The sequence below is a fragment of the Hyla sarda genome, chromosome 3 (genome assembly GCF_029499605.1).
Source record: "Hyla sarda isolate aHylSar1 chromosome 3, aHylSar1.hap1, whole genome shotgun sequence".
In the NCBI taxonomy this organism is placed as follows: Eukaryota; Metazoa; Chordata; class Amphibia; order Anura; family Hylidae; genus Hyla; species Hyla sarda.
In genome coordinates, this window is record NC_079191.1 from 358,171,396 (window position 1) to 358,193,142 (window position 21,747).

General features: G+C 40.8%; 1 protein-coding gene across 4 annotated transcripts in view; it reads right to left on the bottom strand.

Annotated features, from left to right (window-relative positions):
• RALGAPA2 (Ral GTPase activating protein catalytic subunit alpha 2) overlaps positions 1 to 21,747 on the bottom strand; it is a 312,968-nt gene that overhangs the window by 90,392 nt on the left and 200,829 nt on the right. For all 4 annotated transcript variants that reach the window (XM_056567643.1, XM_056567642.1, XM_056567641.1 and 1 more), the window contains one exon: positions 14,304 to 14,431. In XM_056567643.1, the coding sequence (XP_056423618.1) occupies positions 14,304 to 14,431 (128 nt within the window). The remainder of the gene's footprint in view (positions 1 to 14,303; positions 14,432 to 21,747) is intronic.

Consider the following 21,747-nt stretch of genomic DNA (forward strand, 5'->3'; position numbering starts at 1 on the left):
TTTTGGGGTCCGACACGTAACACTGTAGATCAGCTAACCACCGGCCGCAGTGATGTCCTGCGTTAATAGGTCATGGGCTGAGTGGCAGTGTGACATATTAGGCCCTGGCACCAGGAAGAAGACCTGGGTCTGGCCCAAAACATCACACTGCCGCTCAACCTATCACTGGCCAAGGTGGGACAATGAAGAATTATTCTAGGAATATTCTGGGAACATTCTAAAAACATTCTTTCCCCAAGGAGAGTTTATGAATGAACAATCTTTCAAAGGATTATTTGCTTTGGATTTGCTATGTTTTAACACGTTTGTACGTCTCCACAAAGTCCGTTTTAAAGGGGTGCCCCGCCTTTAGACATCTTCTCCCCTATCCAAAGGATGCGGCACCTGGCGTTCGTTTAGAGCGTCGGGTGCAGCGCCGGAGGCTTGTGACGTCACGGCCATGCCCTCTTAATGCAAGTCTATGGGAGGGACCGTTACGCCCCCTCCCACAGACTTGCATTGAGGGGGCAGGGCCGTGACGTCACGAGCCTCCGCCCCGCATTGCCATTAATCCAGCACGGAGCGAAGTTTGCTCCATGCATCGGATGTCTGAGGAGCCGCAGCCGAGATCCCCAGCGGTGGGAACCCTGCGATCAGACATCTTATCCCCTGTCCTTTGGATAGGGGATAAGATGTCTAGGGACAGAGTATGCCTTTAATAAATTATAAGTCAGATTTATTGGATTATAAAGATATGGATGCAATATTTCTGTTGCGAAATATACCCACATTTGCAGGTTCCCAACTTAAAGGTAGTTTTAAATATACCAGTTGCAACATAAAAGCATCTACGAAGAGGCTTATTACATACAAGTGATTACAGCTGGATGTGGCTGGTCACCTGATCATCACTACTAATATTACTCTATGAGGTGCTAAGCTTCTTTTTCCACATATATGATAAGTAGCAAGGAACCTGTAGAAATAAACACAGGGTTTATGTGAGCAGTCCAAGTGTGCGAGCTAAGTCGTCAATACTCCTAGTTACATTTCACAGTCATTACTTAAATGTATTTCCCCTTTGACTATTGGTGGTGTTGTGACTGCATACATCTGATCCCAACCTTTTCTCTCCTACTGAACCCGCACTGGGTTGGGAGAAGCATGACTAGACTGTTTCCTTGTAATGAATGACAGCATATTTGGGAGCATTTATGCTTTTTGAGCAGTATACGTTTATCCTGGTACACTAATGAGAGTTAGGGTGGTATTAGACAAGCAGACTGCTGCCCAACCCGAGTGCGGATCAAGTAGATCAGTACTTGTTTAACAGGGCTCGGGATGGTAACTAAAGAACCTTATTTTCATGATTCATCAGCCCCACATCTCCTATTACACAGGACAATATGCATGTAAGAATTTTAACCTGCCAAAATGTTGCGATCAGCTAATGAACAGGCACTTGTTTTACACAAGGTGATGTCTGCCTACATGTACTTTATTTCAGAAAGGATTCTGAAAGGTGTGCATTTTACATTTGTATTTTATAGAAGTTGTTTCATTTGCAACCAATTTTCTAAGTCAATTTCAAACTTAATTAAAATTTTTAGTGTTTATGTTTAATTTTATGTTTATTTCAAGTATTTTAAGAGCATTTTAGTCTGCCTATTGCTATAATTTGAAATTACTGGATATATAATCCACACCAAGCATAAACATGCTTTTTGAACTTTGTTAAAAACACAAAGTAAAAACTTTTGTCATGTAACCCATTGTATATATTTTCCATTGAAATCAATGACGCGCTTTGTCTTTAAGCACATATTAGGCACAAAAAACTACCATGTAAATCTGTCCTTAAAAAGTGTTATTCCTGGGTTTAGCAAAGGGGATATCTGTTTCAACTGTGATTGTAATCCACCCTTTGCTGCTAACTTCTCTTAGGTTTGATCTGTACTTAAAGGGGTGTTCCAGGCAAAAACTTTTTTTTTATATATCAACTGGCTCCGGAAAGTTAAACAGATTTGTAAATTACTTCTATTAAAAAATCTTAATCCTTCCAATAGTTATTAGCTTCTGAAGTTGAGTTGCTGTTTTCTGTCTAACTGCTTTCTGATGACTCGCATCCCGGGAGCTGTCCAGCTCCTATGGGGATATTCTCCCATCATGCACAGCTCCCGGGACGTGACATCATCATTGACCAGTTAGACAGAAAACTTCAGAAGCTAATAACTATTGGAAGGATTAAGATTTTTTAATAGAAGTAATTTACAAATCTGTTTAACTTTCCGGAGCCAGTTGATATATAAAAAAAAGTTTTTGCCTGGAATACCCCTTTAAACACTGGACTATTTTATTTTATACCAATATTGCCATGACTTGGAATTTTGTGACCTAAGTTACATGTTAGAGACTTGCTTTTCGTGATCTTGCACATATAAAAAGTTAGCAAAACTGCACAGTGTAAACAAGGACTTACAGTAAAAGGTTAAAAGTACAAGAACTACTGCTGCAACAGTGATGAGGTAGCGACGCCTTAAGTGTGCCTTCACTAAAATAGCAGCAGAATGTATTTGTGAACAGTGTTTAAACCTCACAAAATTCCAGCCTCCCACTGAGCAGTGTACATTAGGCTAATGACCACAACGCACTTTAGCACCTACAAACAGTGCCAGAAATCACTTTGAACAAGTGAGACCTGAGAGGGCAACACATGTCAATTATCATGAGAATTCCCAAAAACGTAAACACAGCCACAGCACACTGAACACAGAGACTGGCCTTAAATGTTAATGTTAAGTAGATTTTTAGGTAATAAACCTGAGTTGTAAAAATACTTAAAAGGCATCCGAGCCATATTGTACATTCACATTCAAGGAAAAGGACAATGCGGATTGAGACAAAAGCTCACATTTGACTTCAACCACCACCAAACCCACATTTACTCACATTTAGAATAAGCTTTTATTTGACCTTCTTTACCCGGGAATACGAAGATTAGCTACCTCATTTCCTAGTTGTCCTTTAGTAAAAAAAAAAAAAAAAAACATACAGTAAAAGAAAATGAAGCTATGCCTAGTAAAGGGACCGGCTGTGCAACTTCTCACCAATTCAGTGTTAGAATTAAGCAAGTTTAGATGTAGCGGGAATAAACTCGATAACAAAAAAACAAAAAAAGAGGTAAAGAAATTAAAACATTTTTTGTTTTGCTTTATAATCATACGTTATAGTTATCTACAAATATAGATATCCATATAAATATTTATCATTTAAAATTTCTAAACAGTTAAGGCCATTGAATTACGATATGCGGTGTGTAAGAACTTTTTGGATTATTTTCTTTTTAATAACCACAAGCTTTGTAAGGCTTCATAGCCTGAGGGTTAAAAGCATGGGTGTGGAAGGTGGCTTTTGTTTGGAAAAATTAGCAATGCTATGAGTCATTGTGCATTAGAGCTGGAATAGTTTTGCATCTTGTATGAATCCAGACACCATATGCCATGCGAGGCTCTATTACTTTATTTGGTGCCGTTGTAGACAGGGCAGACACGTGGGTATCCCCAATGGAAAGGCTGTCTCCTCTCAGTGGTGAGTGGAGGAACCCAGTGATCTGAACACATCAGACATTGTAGCTAGCAGCAGGAACAGCTGGTAAGCTAGCAAGAAGCAATGGCAATATAGAACTAGAATGTTAATGAGACCCAGTGAACTGACAACACAACCCCTAGAAGAGAAAGAAAATTATCTTAATTGTGTTCTAATTTTGCAATTTGAAGGACGGATACAAAAAGAAAAAAATTAATGATGATATATGAGTAAATTAACTAAATCTAAAACAAAATACAAAATTGTTAAGCAGCATAAACAAGAGAGACAAAGAGTCGTGAACCCTTGGCACTTCTGACTGCTGTATTAAATAACACAAGTTTACAACTCCTATAACTATCACCCCCTATCAAGTCACTGGAAAGGTTAGTGCCCAATAAAGGAAAATGTATTCTAAAATGCTGCAATATTCCTTGACATTTCTATCATGTTACGATTGCGTGAGAAATGGGAGATGACATCTAAAGCAAATGCTAATGAACAATCCTGTTTAATATTCCTAAATGCAATGGCTCCTCAAAAGCTCAGTGATACGTGTATTATGGCCCACTGAGTGGCGGCTGGTTACTGCGTTAATCCGGCATATTTAAGTGGAAGGAAAATGAAGCTGATGAAGTGTTTGAGACGCAGGCTGCTCAATTAACCCCTTAAGTGCAAAGGTGGCCTGCAAACACTGCATATAAATAATATGAGATTAGAGACATAATGCAGGAAAGCAACATGCAGTGCATCACACCACTACCAACATCAAGATTCAGCATGCAGTAATCCCTCCAAACACTTAGGAAGTAAAAAATTATATGTTAAAAAAATTACATTTTAAATTGTAACAAATCATATATGGACAAAATTAAATAAGGGAAGTGCATAACTAAAATATAACCTTTAATATTACGTATAAAATACACCAAATATAGTGAACCCAAATAAAGATCACGTAGCACCAAAGAGTGCCTCTTGTACTCTAATGGTAATTATACCGATGTACCAACCAGGCTATACCCAACACGTTTCCACTGCGTATAGCAGTTTCATCAGGGGGATTATGGCGCTGGTACCAATGAAGCTAGTACAAGACAATATGCAAAATATATATGTGGTTTTAGAATTCTGCAAATTATATATAATTATGAAAAACTTAATGGGTCCCTTAGTAGTGGATTACCGCTTAATATCAAGTAAATTTTCATGTATATAAGCATCTGTAGAAAAACCACTACATTTGAATCTCCGGACAGAGAACAATCAGAGGAAGATACCTAGCTTCCTCCCAGGATGCGGTTTAGGTGTCCGGACATAGAGCGGGGACCAAGCGCACCTGCAGTGGCAGGGAGCCTCACCAAGAGCGCAAGTAGCCCTTGGTGAGGCTCCCTGCCACTGCAGGTGCTTTCGGTCCCCGCTCTATGTCCGGACACCTAAACCGCATCCTGGGAGGAAGCTAGGTATCTTCCTCTGATTCAGAATTATTTATAATTTGCAGAATTCTAAAACCACATATATATTTTGCATATTGTCTTGTACTAGTTTCATTGGTACCAGTGCCATAATCCCCCTGATGAAACTGCTATACGCAGTGGAAACGCGTTGGGTAGAGCCTGGTTGGTACATCGGTATAATTACCATTAGAGTACAAGAGGCACTCTTTGGTGCTACGTGATCTTTATTTGGGTTCACTATATTTGGTGTATTTTATACGTAATATTAAAGGTTATATTTTAGTTATGCACTTCCCTTATTTAATTTGGTCTATATAATTGCAGGGATTTTTTGTTCCTTATACCCTCTGTGGGGTCATACTAATACACAGTCTCTATGAAACAAATCATATATGATCAACTTCAGTAGAGTGGCTCATTTCCTATGGCACGGTTTTTGGAATAATAGGTAAAACAGTAAGGATGAAAGATAAATTATAAAATAAAAATATATGAATAAAATACATTTTGTAGAAAAACTGGTACTATCCCTTTGATTTTGATTGTTTTTCTGACAATCCAGGGAATCAGTCAGATGGGCGTGAACTTAATTTTAATAATGGGAGTGACTATCAGGTAATTGGCGGGATTTTACAGTCAGGGGATGTGAATGTTGTACCTTGAGGAGTGTGTATGCCTAATATACACCCCTGACTGTATAATCCCGCCCACTGCCATTATTAAAATTATGTTCACACCCATTTGACTGATTCCCATATTTTTTACAGACAGACTATTATTATCATTTCTTGGGAACGGAAGGATGTTATCAAAAAACTGTAAAAAGGTGTGTGATCAAGGCACCATAAGCTACTTAATGAACTTTTTTTTGAAGTTGGCCATATATCCTCTTAAGTAGTTGCTAAACATTTCCAGCTGCAACATATTCCTCTCATTGACAAACATGCAAGCTTAGGTAAACTAAGCATGCATTTTATGGTGGAGTTGAGAGAAGTTCCTTTTGGCAAATGTAAAACTCCAGGTTAAGGATCACTTTTCCTTTCTGACATCTCTACAGACACATTTCTAGGAAAACATTGACAGTCTCTACTTTTTCAGGGAATTGCGCTTATCCATATGTATGGAAACACCAGTGTCTCCAGAAAAACATTGGAGCACTACAGCCCCTTGGATCTGCCGACTGATGAGGAATTCTGACCTTGAGTCACACACTGATCCCCTATTCTAAGGATAACATATCACAAGAAATAGTTAATTAACAACAACCCCTTTTGGAGCCATGGGCCTGGGTCACAACAAATAGCGTTTTTTTTTTTTTGTAGGGTCAAGTTCATGTTATATGCAGCTCGAGTCTGTAATAACTGGAGTTGCTTATACAGAGCATAGAAGAAGAACCTCAACACAGGACACCGGTCTGACGTTCAAAACCATCAGGACATCGTCTGTCTTTATGCTGTTTAGATCCTCGCAGGGAAGTGTCTAGATAGTTATGGTGTGTCTCAGCAAAGTCAGCTGTTTGGAGAGGGTGTGGAGGTTGAATTTACCATATTAAAAGGGCCTGTGAGTAGCGATATCAATGGTAAGAAGCGATAAAGAAGATAGTGATGATTGAACTGGATTCAGAATGGAAATATAAACTTCTAGGAAATAAAGAAATGCATTCAAATATCTTATCCCAGTATTTAAATAAAGGTTCAAAAAAATAGATTGAGAAGCAATGTTATGTAAGAACATGAAATAAGTCAAATTTTTGTCCAAGTTCTTGAAGGGTGCTACAACTAAGAGCACTTTTTCCACAATCTCATGTAATGCTACCTAAAAGCTTTGCCTTGCATGAGTTGTAACAGGCTAGGACAGATTAGAGCTATCGATTGATGCCTGGAGAAGGTTCTCACTGTGAGAACGGAAGGTAAGCAGTGGAGACAGACAGCTAAAATATCGATCTGCAGCAGCAGGGAAACTGCACTTCAAAATGAAGGTCAGGGCTTTTTTATCCCACCTATTATAGCTACCGCAGTGTTCATCAGGGCACAGCCAAGATTGGTGTTGCTTGGGCAAGTGCTTATGCCTCAAAACTCCAGTCTGTCTTTAGATAACTGGTTACAATAACTGACAGGAACAGCTCAAGATGGCAAGTTAAATCTTGTGCTTCCGTCTGAGCAAGGTAACAAAGACCGACCGCAGACAAACCTGTCACTCAAGGACGATCATCTCACAGAAGAGAGCTGTCAGGTGCCACGGTGAATAAATTGTCGCACCAATGTCAGGCTCTACTCAAGACTTCCATAATGAATCCACATACAGGTGTTGGATAGACATGTCACTATGCAGGAAGAAAGAAAAATGAAAGAGGGCAGAATTTGTATCAATACATTTCACCAACTGTGCCTAATCCCTATAGAATAAAAATCCATTTTAGAAGGGTTTAATAAATCTTAGCAGAGGTCAGTGTGTAATAAAAAATAGGATTCAAATACATAAGTAAAAAAAAAAAATCAGATCTGATAAATGATCTTGTGGAACATGAAAGAAAGAAGAAAGTGAAGTTCAATAGAGATTTAGTTTGGTATCAGATACATGGAATACAATATATTCAGCCCCTTGTCTTGTTATAGGATAAAAATTACATCTTAAAATTTTTGAAACTCTAAATCTTCAATCGTGATTTAGTTTTCTCATATTAAAGCAAACCTCCTCTTCACATTGCAATGTCTTTGTAGTGCACAGTGATTAAAATGCTCTGTGTGATCTTTACTGCTGCTTGGCTATTCTTTGGAACCTATAGGACTGCCGTATGGGAGACAGTATATGAGTTATACTATACTATCAACTGTGCCTGTCTGCCAAGAGGGGCAGGTCACTGGCGCTGGACAATGGCTAATATTTCATGTTGAACTTTGCTAAGAGGCAAGACCTTTTGTAGTTAGTTACCCAAGTTCAGGTTCAGGGCATCACGTGTAGTAGACCGGGTTTGAGAAGTCTAAACAAGCCAAAGGTCTGAGCAATTATTACTCTCTAACGTGAGGGGGGAAAAATACCATCAAATTTATAGATTAGAAAGTGGAATATCATTTTTGGATTGGTTTCATGACAGTACATGTTCCTTTTATGTACCAGGCTTCTCATCTAGAGCATCAAGATAGACTTCAAAGAACCAGTGGCTCATAAGGGTCTTAAAAAAGGGTTTTTAGGAAGTCATAAAAAAAAAACTGCTTTTCCAAAAACTCCAGCATGACACTTAGTGCCATAGATTTACATTGGGTCTTGTGCTGGTGACTGGAACTGTGGAGACAGTGGGAAGCTCTGTCTCAAAGCACACAGAAATATCCATCAACAAGTGGTGGCAAACGGGAAAATCACCCCAAGAATTTAGGTGGCAAATATGAAAATGAAAGTGAATTAGACATATATGACACAGTGCTGCACAACAGTAAATTGTCTAAAAAAAACGTAAATGGTATGCTTTAAAGTACAGTGTGTGTATATGTATATATATATATACACACACACACACACACACACACACACACACACACTGTACTTTAAAGCATACCACTTATGATTTTTTAGACAATTTACACAAACTTTTTTTAATTCCCATTTACAGACAATATTATTCTCCTTTGAAAAAAGTATTTATGTGGCCAACTCAGCTTATATATATATATATATATATATATATATATATAAAATTATATTATATATACCTAAGCTGAGTTGGGCACATAAATACTTTTTTCAAGGGTTAATAATATTGTCTATAAATGGGAATTAAAAAAAAAAAAAAAAAACGTCTAGTGTGGCGGACGGAGTGATATAGCAACTAAAACAACACTTATTGAAATATATATATATATATAGTGCAGGATACCACCCTAAGTCCTGCATTAAAAACGATTCACTGTTTCTTACCTCTGCAAACACAAGGCTCCCTTACAGTATTATATTATTAATCCCATATAAAATGTGCTCATGTAGAAAAAGGATTTCTTTTTTATTTTAAACTTTAGAGATCACTAGAAATTTTAGAGGACATAGGTCATATGCTGGAATGCAAAGTCAATGCATAGCATCACTCAATCCTTTACGTAGAGGACCACATTGAAAGCACAGATAAGAGCTGATGTTGCAGGCGGGACGAACTACTGGTGGAGCAGGGCATTCAGCAGGGATAGAGACAATGAACATCATGTAGTCTTAGAAACACAAGTGTCCCTTAACACCTATCATTCAAACCTGTCAGATACTTTTCTGATCAAGGAATTTGACGGCATTAATATTTATCACTTATCTACGAGGACAGAAATGTCAGATCAGTGACTGGTTGACTGCTGGGTCCTTATCTCTGCTAGAATTGGAGAACCCCTGTCACTCCTGACCAGGACGGTAGACACGCTAAAAAGGTCATAAATAAGTGGTCTCAAACTATGGCCTTCCAGATGTTGCAAAACTTCAACTCCCAGCATGCCCGGCTGTTGGCAGTTTTGCTACATCTGGAAGGCCACAGTTTGACATCACTGTCATAAATGCTACACAGAACTTATTCAGTGACGTGACGTTACTTTAAAGGGGTTATCCGCCATAATGTGATTTTAGTACTTACCTGCCAGACAGTAATAGACATGCTTAGGAAGGATCCATGCTTGTCTTGAATAAACCATAACGCAGTGGCTATCTTTTTTTGTGAACTGGCTATTTCCTGTTGGCGTTCCCTCCATTGAACTTCATGTCCCATAATTCCTTGTCTGTAAGTGTGAGGTCATTTTTCTTCCTCCCACACATCAGCTACACCACCCATTGAAAAACACCCGTGCTCCCTTCAATGCAATAGACCAGTGTTATTTAACCAGGGTGCTTCCAGCTGTTGAAAACCTACAATTCACTGCAGAATGATCTACCTCCCACGCAGCGGTCGTACCGTGTTTTGTTTAAAAAAAATGGTAAAAGGAGGAGGAGGGGGGGGGGGGAATTAAAAATTTTATCAGGGGAGGATTTTTTTTTATATATATATATATATTATTAAAAAACTTTTATTTTTATTTATTTTTTAAACACATTTTTTGGCCCACCTAGGGGCCTATCATAAGCAATCACTAGCTGGCTTACATAGATCAATGTAATGCGATTGCATTTCACTGATCAATGAAATCTGTGCTCGATTTCTAAGGGCTACCAAAGTAAGCAGCCCCAATGACAGAGCCGGGGAAGACACAGAGGATCAGGTAAGGCCTCAGGCTTCCCTAGCAACCCATGTAATCGCGGGGGGGGGGAGTCTATGGGATCAATAGAAACCAAGGAATAGCAGCATTTAATATTTAAGTGTTATGATCGATAAAGATCACGGTATTTAACCAGCTATATGACGGATATCAGAGTAATCTCTGATGTCCATCATTACCAGCAGATGTCAGCTGCTGATAGCAACAGGCATGTCTAGGTTATGACGCGTACCCGACCAGCGGGCCCGCATCATGTTTGCTCACCCGACCCATGACGTACATGTATGTCATGTGTCTGGAAGTGGTTAAGCATGTGACCTGAACTTGAAATAGGTACACTATTTGCGGTAACACATGCAACAAAAACTTAACTTCATTGCCATTTACTTAAGGGGGGAAAAAAATCTTAGAAGCAGTAAAAAAATGTATTTGGTGGAATTTGTCATCGTGATCAAATGATTACAGTGCAAACCCCTGAGATTTTTCAATGGCTCAGCAGGTTTCTGGTCCCCATGGAAACCAAATTTGGTACATTGTCCTCCACTCAGCTGGAGTATTGAATGTTGGGGCCTTTTGTGCATGATGAGATTTCTTCTCCGTCCTTCCAGCAGCAGACTTCAGTGCTTCCTCCTGACTCGCTTCTAATTGAGATGCAAATTAATCTCTGCGGCTGATTACACTTCCCTCAAAGCTCCTGACAAGTGCAGCTGTATCCAGAGTCTGCAGACGTTCCAACAAGTGACTTCAGCTGTCTTTACTTGCAAACGGCTGCCAAGCTTCCACTGTCCTTGTGGAGATAGATTTGTTTCAGAAACACCCATTCCCTAAACTCTAGTAGACACAATTATCCATCACTCCATTGTCGTTTCTTTGGACGTTATGCAGAGGAACCTTGCTAAAACTTTCATGTGGTATAATCCGCACTGTGCACTGAGTGCAGGTCAGGGGCTTTATCTTCTGATACTCGGCCAGTTTGCATGAGTCTTGTGGAGAGATTTTCAGCACTACGAAGGTTAGGAGTGTGCAGAAATCGATCTTTACATATGACATATAAATTGTCTTTGTAACCTGCAGGGAAAGGTTATAATTCATGGAAACCCTGTATCATCTACTATATTGTATAGTCTGAAAACGTGGAAACACTTTTTGCCAGACAAAAGACTTTTAGAGAAGGCATTAGGGGGAGATTTATCAAAACCTGTGCAGGGGAAAGTTGCCCATAGCAACCAATCAGATCACTTCTTTCATTTTTCACAGGCCTTCCTAAAAATGAAAGAAGCGATCTGATTGGCTGCTATGGGCAACTGGGCAAGTTTTCCTCTGCACAGGTTTTGATTAATCTCTCCCTAGGTGTCAGTAGATTGGTGCACAACAAAGGACACAGATGCCTAGTACATGTAGCCTGCAAAATCTTAAAAGGAACCTGCGGCTAACCCCCCCAAAATTTAGATTTCACTACCATTAAATGGCTTAGGGTGCCCTGGTCAAATAGTTTCTTTAAAACACCCTCCCGTTCTTGAGATAGGAGAGTTTTTAGTTTGTCTAACAATTCAGGGAATTAGTCAGATGGTTGTGAACTTAATTTTAATAATTGGAGTATCATGTGATGGGCGGGTCCTAATACCCCCCCCACCGCTAACTGTATAATCCCATCCCTCACCTGATACTCCCATTATAAAAATGAAGTTCACGCCCATCTGACTGATTCCTTGAATTGACAGACAACTATAAACCCTCATATCTCATGAATGGAAGGGCGCATCAGAAAACTGCAAAAAGATGTGTAATCGGGACATCCTGGGACATTTAATGAGAATCTAATTTTTTGGGGGGTTGGCCACAAGTCCTCTTTTTAATGAACCATTGTATAGTACTGTTATTAGACTACATTAAAACCAGAGTTATTATACTGGTCACAATATGGTAACATGATTTGAGCACTATTACTTATTATTATAATGGAGGCACTGTACAGCATTATATTTTTTCCCAGTATGGAAATGTCATTTATCAAACAGCAAGCATACTCCTCTGTCAAAATCCCCCACTACTGCCATTTGGATTGTGCTCAGTCGTCAGTCCTCTTTGCTGCTGCCTCTGACATGTCAACTTTGTAGGAAATATCTGCCGTGACTGGCTGAACGGACATTTGCTGCAGGTTCAACACGTCGGGAAAGCTGGAAGCAATAGAGAGCAGCAGGGACCCATACACTTTAGGGAGGGCAGTGTCAAGAAATTGGGCAGGGAGTATGTTTGATTTATTTTTAAAGCACCAGGACTTTTCTTTATTTGTTTCAGTGCTGGAATACCTCTTTCAAACATCAAAGTACGTGTATTTACGTTGTATCGCTGATATTGCCATGACTAAGAATCACACTGCACCTGAAATGCGTCTGCTACAAGAATTTGATTAAAACAATGCCGTTTTTAAAAGACATTGTAAAAATAAGTAATGGATATTTTTGTTAACTTCTGGATGATGGATTTTCATAATTTTGGAGTGGAAATTATGGGTGATTACTTATCGCATTTCTGAAACACTGGGGCAAAATTAGGAAATCTGCTTAAAAAAAAAAACCCTGAACAAACAGTTATTGTTGTGCAAAGCAACCAATTACAGCTTTAACTTTTTATGACCACAATAAGAAGATTGCTGCACTGGGATTGGTTGCTATGGATAACAAAGTCAGGTTTATTTTAGACAGTTTAATAAATCTCCTCCCACTTGCCTTATCTACTAGCTTAGTATGGCATGTTGACGACTATCATCATGGAGAAAAATGCTAGCCTAACATATATGAATGTCTTCACATTTCGTTCCAGAGTCTTTAGGAATTTGTCATAATGGGGGCAGAAAGACAATTACCTTCAGCCCTTAGCACATGCTCCAGCGTCATGGAAATGCCTCAGCGAAAGGAAATTGGACTGTGTCACAGGGAACCCTTCAAATTAAAGAAGTTATCCCTCGATACAAAAGCAGAGCAGATTTCTTTCAAATACAGCACAACCCCTGTCCTTAGGTAGTCTGTGGTATTACAACTTGGCTATGCTCTCTGTAAAGGAACTGAGCTGCAATAGCACACAAAACCTGAGGACAGGTAACATCTAACTATATGAGAGACAGTCTCACCTCAAGTGTACACTGCAGACATAGTCCAGTTGTTATATTGATATTGTGCTCCAAGAAAATAATTGTACTAAGTGTTCCTTTGGCTGTAAGCGACCCTGTATGTAGTACTAAGATTTAGCTTTGAGTATCAGATATCGGAAGCCATTCCTGCCATAGTAAACTTAAAGGGGTTATCCAGGAAAAAACTTTTTTTTAATATATCAACTGGCTCCAGAAAGTTAAACAGATTTGTAAATTACTTCTATTAAAAAAATCTTAATCCTTTCAGTACTTATGAGCTTCTCAAGTTGAGTTGTTCTTTTCTGTCTAAGTGCTCTCTGATGACACGTCTCGGGAACCGCCTAGTTTAGAAGAGGTTTGCTATGGGGATTTGCTTCTAAACTGGGTGGTTTCCGAGACACGTGTCATCAGAGAGCACTTTGACAGAAAAGAACAACTCAACTTCAAAAGCTCATAAGTACTGAAAGGATTAAGATTTTTTAATTAGAAGTAATTTACATATCTGTTTAACTTTCTGGAGCCAGGTGATATATTTAAAAAAAGTTTTTTCCTGGATAACCCCTTTAAAGAAATGCTTGGGAGACAAAGTGCATGGATTATTCATGTGCTGTAAACCCAAACCTTAGTGAACCCTTGTCAATCGTGAGTCACAAACCCCATGTCATAGTCAATTCACATTAACCTGAAAAACACTAGAAAGACTGAATATGGAAAATGTCAGCTCGTGGGCGTACACTAGACAACGCTACATCATTGAGGGTGACAATAGCCATTTCATTATTCTTTTAGGATGGCTTAGATCTTCCTTTAATTCCTGTAAAATAAAATTATCTATGTGACAGCCACCGGTCCTCTGCCAAAATACCAAATTAAAACACTTACCAAGTCAAAGGAGATCTTCTTTATGACAAATGCCCAATATAAAAAGGATACAAGCTCTGGTACAGAGGGATAAGGGACTTCACAGCTCTGCTGGCGTTGATACAGGTTGCACACACAAGAGTTGGCAACAGCTTTTCTGTTACAATAGCGCCATCAAAAAGAGGACCAAAAAATGGCACCTGTAAAATCAACACACAAAGAAATTAGAGACAAAAGCATTTTGCAGAGTCTACAAGGCCAAGCTATCATCACAGTGCCAATATGCGCCTCTCTCTTCCTAGACAGCAGTAGAGGTAGCATTTTCTTTGCATAGTCATACACACAACAATGTGCTCTACAGACCATTTACTTGGAACATACAGCACCACAAAGACACAAAGTGCAGGATTTCCTAAGGGTCAAATCTTTAGGTTGGATCTCCTTTGAACAGATTAAAGAGCATCTGTCACCAAAATGACATAACAGATATTCTGCAATAAGTGAAACGTATTGTCTTCATATTGCATTGAGCGATCCTGATGAGTCTCATCCATTTCTTAACCCCTTAACGACCACGGATGTAAATGTACGTCCTGGCTTGGTGGTACTTTGCGCACCAGGATGTACATTTACGCCCTGTGTATGACCGCGAGCGGATGTCGGCCATTACCGGCGGGTCCCCGGCTGCTATGGAATCGATAAAAAGTACAGATGACGGCGCAATAAATGAGCCCTCATACCGCCCTATATACGGAAAAATGAAAAAGTTATAGGTGGTCAAAATAGGGCAATCTTAGATTACTGATTTTGTACAAGTAGTTTTTGATTTTTTTTAAAGCGGTACAAAAATATAAAAGTATCTAGCCATGGGTATCATTTTAATCGTATTGACCCACAGAATAAAGAACACGACATTTCTACCGTAATATGTACAGTGTGAAAACGAAACCCTCCAAATGTGCAAAATTTCGGTTTTCATTGAAATTTCCTCCCTCAAAATTTTTTTTGGGGGGGTTCACCGTACATTTTATGGTAAAATGAGAGCTTTAATTACAAAGTACAATTGGTCACGCAAAAAACAAGTCCTTATATGGGTCTGTGGATGGAAATATTAAAAAGAGTTATGGATTTTAGAAGGCGAGGAGGAAAAAACGAAAATGCAAAAATAATATTAAGGTGAAAATGGGCTTGGTCCTTAAGGGGTTAATCTAAATGCTCCAAATATTTATTACGTGTTTTATACCTGCCCAGGCCTCTATAATACATAACACAACAAGCTCCTCTGCTGGCTGACAGCTCACAAGCCTATCACTTACGGCTACGCAACCATTGGTCAAAACCACAGATTAGGGGCTTGTTCACATGGGCAAAATCTGTGCTTAAAATTCCGATTGAAAATCCATGCAGGTTCCACCATCTGTATTTTGGTGTTGGATTTAAATTTCTCCCATTAATTTGATACATGATATGTCACTGCACTTAAAACGGAGACTGACAGAAGGGTCACCCTCACTATCACAGTCCAGCTCACCTCCCCTTTGTTCCATGTGCGGATCCAGCACTCAGGCTCAGGTGCCACAATGAGACAAAGAAATGAAAGATGATCCAGCAATTCAAAGAAGCATACAGTTTTATTGGAAATCTTCAGTCAAAATGTGCATCCACCTTACATCACACATGCCATCTTGACGTGTTGCATGCGCTCGAAACGCGTCAAGATGGCATATGTGATGTGAGGTGAATGCACATTTTAACTGAATATTTCCAATAAAGCCGTATGCTTCTTTGAAGTGCTGGATCATCTTTCATTTCTTTGTCTCACCCTCACTATCTACCTGTATATTCAGGTTAGTGCAGGTGACCCTGCTGTTAGTTTCTTTAACAGAAGCTTAGTTATTTTTAATTTGATGTGGAAATTGGCAGTGATTTTACCTGTGGGAACAAGCCCAGATCATAAAAAATCTTGCTAAGGTAAATAAGACCAATAAGACTCCTAAAAATTCCTGTGTCTCCACCTCAAGCTCTGTAAGGTAAAGAGCATATCAGGGTGCACACTTGTGTATCCCAACCAGGGTGCCTCCAGCTGCTGCAAAACTACAATGTCTAGCAAGCCCAAAGGCTGTCTGGGTATGCTGTATACAGTGTAGACAATATCATATTGCATTTTTGGCCAGTCTCATGTCAACAACACAAAACAAGGCATAGGTCTGGACTTTAAAGGGGTATTTTTTTTTTTATTAACTGGTGCCAGAAAGTTAAACAGATTTGTAAATTACCTTTATTAAAAAATCCTTCCAGTACATTTTAGGGGCTGTATACTACAGAGGAAATGCTTACCTTTTTAGATTTCTCTGATGTCATGACCACAGTGCTCTCTGCTGACCTCTGCTGTCCATTTTAGGAACTGTCCAGAGCAGGAGAAAATCCTCATAGCAAACATATGCTGCACTAGACAGTTCCTAAAATGGACAGCAGAGGTCAGCAGAGAGCACTGTGGTCATGAAATCAGAGAAATCTAAAAAGATAAGCATTTCCTCTTTAGTATATAGGCCCTAAAAAGTACTGGAAAGATTAAGATTTTTTTAATAGAAGTAATTAACAAATCTGTTTAACTTTCTGGCACCAGTTGCTTTAAAAAAAAAAAGTTTTCCACTGGAGTTCCCCTTTACGACCACGGACGTAAATGTACGTCCTGGTTTGGTGGGACTTCCCGCACCAGGACGTACATTTACGTCCTGTGTATGACCGCGCGCATCGGAACGGTAACTTAGGCTCTCTTCACATTGGTTCTACAAACCTCCAAGGGGTTTCCCTTACATCCGGTGGCAATTCTGGTCCAAAATTAAATGACAAAAACCTTCCTGGAATCCTGACAGATCCCATTAAGTCACTGTGTGGAACCTACATAGCATCTTAGAAGCCATGACATCAATGTGATCCTAGCCTTAGGGTATTTTCACATGGGCAAATTTGTTTGGTAAACAGTAGCGTGTTTCCCACTGCAAGTTTGAATGGGGGCGCACTCTCCGCAGATGGCGTTCGGCAACAGAATTTCCACTGTGGAAAATCCGCCACAGACCCTATTGACTGGGGTCTGCGGCAAAATTCCACTCGCGAAGATTTGCCAAGGAGCGCCCGTCCCCATTCAAACTTCACAAGCAAATCCGCCCGTGTAAACGTACCCTTACAGTAGTTTTCAGCTATATACCAGTGACACAACAGAACAGTCATAAAACACTACAGAGAAACCAAAAATCTAGCTTGATCTTGCTCATTCTCCATCCGGTTATGTCAGGAGCAGTATTTTTCTGAATTCTTAAAAAACAAAACGGCTATGAAAACAACCACAAATGGCAGGAATGATATAAAAACAAGTTATTCATAAGGGGTTTCATTTCTTTTTTGTTCCTGAAGGACGACAAGGGATGGGCCATGCAGTGATCAGTGACATTTGACAGGGGTCACAAACCGTTCTTCACACTGCCAGGATGAATAGAGAATCTGTTTTCCTGCATACATCAAGGGATAATAGAGTAGCATTAGTAATAAAGAGGAGACGTAGAATGCACAAGCATCCCGGAGAAAAAAAATACGCGGCACGGTTGTTAAAAGCGATGAAGCAAATATTCAGTATACAGGTCTGCCAGTTGTTAGAGAAAAGTGACAGACATGCATCTAATCAGCATCTAACACAAGGAGGGAGACCAGGAGGAGAAAGAGGGGGGGGGGGGGGGGTAGGCAAACAAAAAAGGCCGTATATAAAGCCCGAGTATCGATCGGCCCAATCACAACTGCCTCCTATCCTGAAGAGCTCAGCAGGGCAGATTGAGCAGCTCTCCATAAGGGACAGAATGCAGCCTCTTCCTCCACTCCAGCACTTTGATAAGCTCACTTAGGTCCTCCAGGGAGAAAACGGTCAGGTCTGACACCAGATTTGCACCATCTGTTCCCTTTTTCTTATGTGCGCAGACCGGCCCCTAACTGACCAGAGCCAGCTCAGATACGGAGGGGTGCTGGATTTAGTAAAACACTATTTGCAAAGAGAAGAAACACATGCTTTCTGAATTATTAATATAGCACTTAAAAAGCTAGCTGCATGCCTTCAGGTGTTCACATCCCCACAACCCGCTGACTGTGAAGCCTTATATGCATCTGGGCAAAAAGGGCTTAAACAGCAAATAAAATGGTTGTGTTATCAGTCAAATAGTCAACAAAAACATCATTGACTTGTGCAGAAATAAGCTACTAATAAATAATAATACGTACGTAATGTACAAGGGTGGTGTCGTGCATAGATCTAGAACAATGTTTCCCAACCAGGGTGCCTACAGCTGTTGCAAAACTACAACCTCCAGCATGCCCGGACAGCCGAAGGCTGTCCGGGCATGCTGGAAGTTGTAGTTTTGCAACAGCTGGAGGCACCCTGGTTGGGAAACACTGATCTAGAAGCTATGCTAGTAGAAATATTTCAGAAAGTTGCTTTAAAATCAAAAATAACTAAATAAATATTGTGACAAAATGATGAACTTGCATGCGTTACAATACACTTTGACTGCCCTTTTGTGCTTATTTGTAAGAAGAAAGAATAAATAGATTTGGCTTAGATCTAGGCTTCAGAACTGAAATGCCTTAAATATTACAGAAATAATATTTACTCAATATATAAATAAATGATAAAAAAAAATATATATATAAAAGTTTGCTCAGTATATAAATAAAAAACGTTCACAGTATATAGGTAAAATTCCTGTTTTCTAATTGTTTAAGCAAATAAATGTTATACCCCAAAGTGCACTGCGCAAAGATCTAGAAGCATTTCTAGCAATATTTTAGAAAGTTGTTTAATAATAAATAAACAAATAAATAAATATTTATTGTGACAAAATTATGAACCTGCACAAATTAGGTTACGTTCACACAGCCGTTGTCCCCAGTCTAGATTTTGTCCGTTATTACCTCCTAAACGGACCATTCTATTAACGGGTGCAAACTGATGCAAAGGGATGCTATTTAGCGCATCCGTTTGCATCAGTTTTTCATCTGTTAGTATCAGCTGACTCCTGCAGCCGGGACTACTAGTACTACTCCCATCATGGAACAGACTTCTTTTCAAGATGGTAGTAGTAGTTCCCTGGCTGCGGGAGTCAGCAGGTGGCCGGGAGGCTAGATAAGTGCTTGTACTACTACCCCCATCATGGAACAAAGTTACATGTTGAAGGTAGTAGTAAAGGGGATGAGGGATTGATCGCACCGAGTTTCACTTCCGAGACCCGATGCGATCAGAAGTTATTAACCAGGGGAGCGGGCGGCATGCTCTGCAACCCTACGGACGTAGATCGTGTGTGTGTTTTACTTTCATTTTTAAATACCCCGCCAGGAGCCCTGAATAGCCCCTCGGTGCCAGCCAATCAGGGCTCCCGGCGGGGTATTTGAAAATGAGACCCGGTATGATCAATCCCTCACCCCCAGTACTACTACCGCCAACATGGAACAGACTCAGTTCCATGATGGGGGTAGTAGTACAAGCATTAATCTAGCCTCCCCAGACTCCCGCAACCCGGAAACTATTACTCCCATCAGGGAAACAAGTCTGTTCCATGATGGGAGTAGTAGTAATCCCGCAGCACAGCAAGAGTTTGCTGATTCCACTCCTTCTGAGCATGCTCAGAAGTAATAACGGTTCAAAAACTGATATTAAAAACTGGGTGCAAACGGATGACATTATATGCTCCTCCGTATGCCATAGACTTCAATGTTACATTTTTTATATCCATTTCTATTCCGTTGTTTTTGATGGGAGAAAAAATACTGCATGCAACGTCTTTTCCCTGTAAAAAAAAAAAAAAAAAAAAAAAAAAAAGGAACAGGAAGGAAACGGGTGCAAACGGGTGATAGAGGATTGAAAAAAAATAATCCCATTGACATCAAAGGGATTATTTTACAGCAGTTTGCAAGCAGTTTAAAAAATATCAAACGGATTGCAGAACGGGCATAAATTTACGGGGGCAGACGGCTGTGTGAACGAGCCCTTACAATACACTATTATTGTGTTTTTGTGGTCTACTTTTATCTGTATGGTTGTGATCCCTATGTGTGCACTGTGCAGCTCCTTATAGTAAAGGTTAATAATCTTTCAATAGGGCAGAATATTCGGGAGCGTGGATAGAAATATTAGCCATTTATAGAGTCTAGGTTAAATAGAACAAGGCATCAAGACGAGTAATCCCCTCTGATATGTTCACTATAAGCAGAACTACCGTATATACTCGAGTATAAGCCGAGTTTTTCAGCACGATTTTTCGTGCTGAAAACACCCCCCTCGGCTTATACTCGAGTGAACTCCCCCACCCGCAGTGGTCTTCAACCTGCGGACTTCCAGAGGTTTCAAAACTACAACTCCCAGCAAGCCAGGGCAGCCATCGGCTGTCCGGGCTTGCTGGGAGTTGTAGTTTTGAAACCTCCGGAGGTCCGCAGGTTGAAGACCACTGCGGCCTTCAACATCATCCAGACCCCTCTCACCCCCTTTAGTTCTGAGTACTCACCTCCGCTCGGGCTGGTCCGGTCCTGCAGGGCTGTCCGGTAAGGAGGTGGTCCGGTGAGGAGGTGGTCCGGGCTGCTATCTTCACCGGGGAGGCCTCTTCTAAGCGCTTCGGGCCCGGCCTCAGAATAGTCACGTTGCCTTGACAACGACGCAGATACGTCGTTGTCTAGGCAACGGCTCTATTCCGGGCCGGAAGCGCGGAGAAGAGGGGCCCCCGGTGAAGATAGCAGCCCGGACCACCTCCTCACCGGACCACCTCCTTACCGGACAGCCCTGCAGGACCGGACCAGCGCCGAGCGGAGGTGAGTACTCAGAACTAAAGGGGGTGAGAGGGGGCTGGATGATGTTGAAGGCCGCAGTGGTCTTCAACCTGCGGACCTCCGGAGGTTTCAAAACTACAACTCCCAGCAAGCCCGGACAGCCGATGGCTGCCCGGGCTTGCTGGGAGTTGTAGTTTTGAAACCTCTGGAGGTCCGCATGTTGAAGGCCGCAGTGGTCTTCAACCTGCGGACCTCCGGAGGTTTCAAAACTACAACTCCCAGCAAGCCCGGACAGCCGATGGCTGCCCGGGCTTGCTGGGAGTTGTAGTTTTGAAACCTCTGGAGGTCCGCAGGTTGAAGACCACTGAGGGCGAATGATGAGAAGAGGATGATGAAGGGGGGGGGGGGGGGGGGGTGTGGGGATGATGAAGGGGGGTGGGGATGATGAAGGGGGGGGTGTGTGGGATGATTACAAGGGGATGATGAAGGGGGGATGTGTGGGATGATAAGGGGATGTGTGGGATGATGACAAGGGGATGATGAAGGGGGGATGTGTGGGATGATGACAAGGGGATGATGAAGGGGGATGTGTGGGATAAGGGGATGTGTGGGATGATGACAAGGGGATGATGAAGGGGGGATGTGTGGGATAAGGGGATGTGTGGGATGATGACAAGGGGATGATGAAGGGGGGATGTGTGGGATGATGACAAGG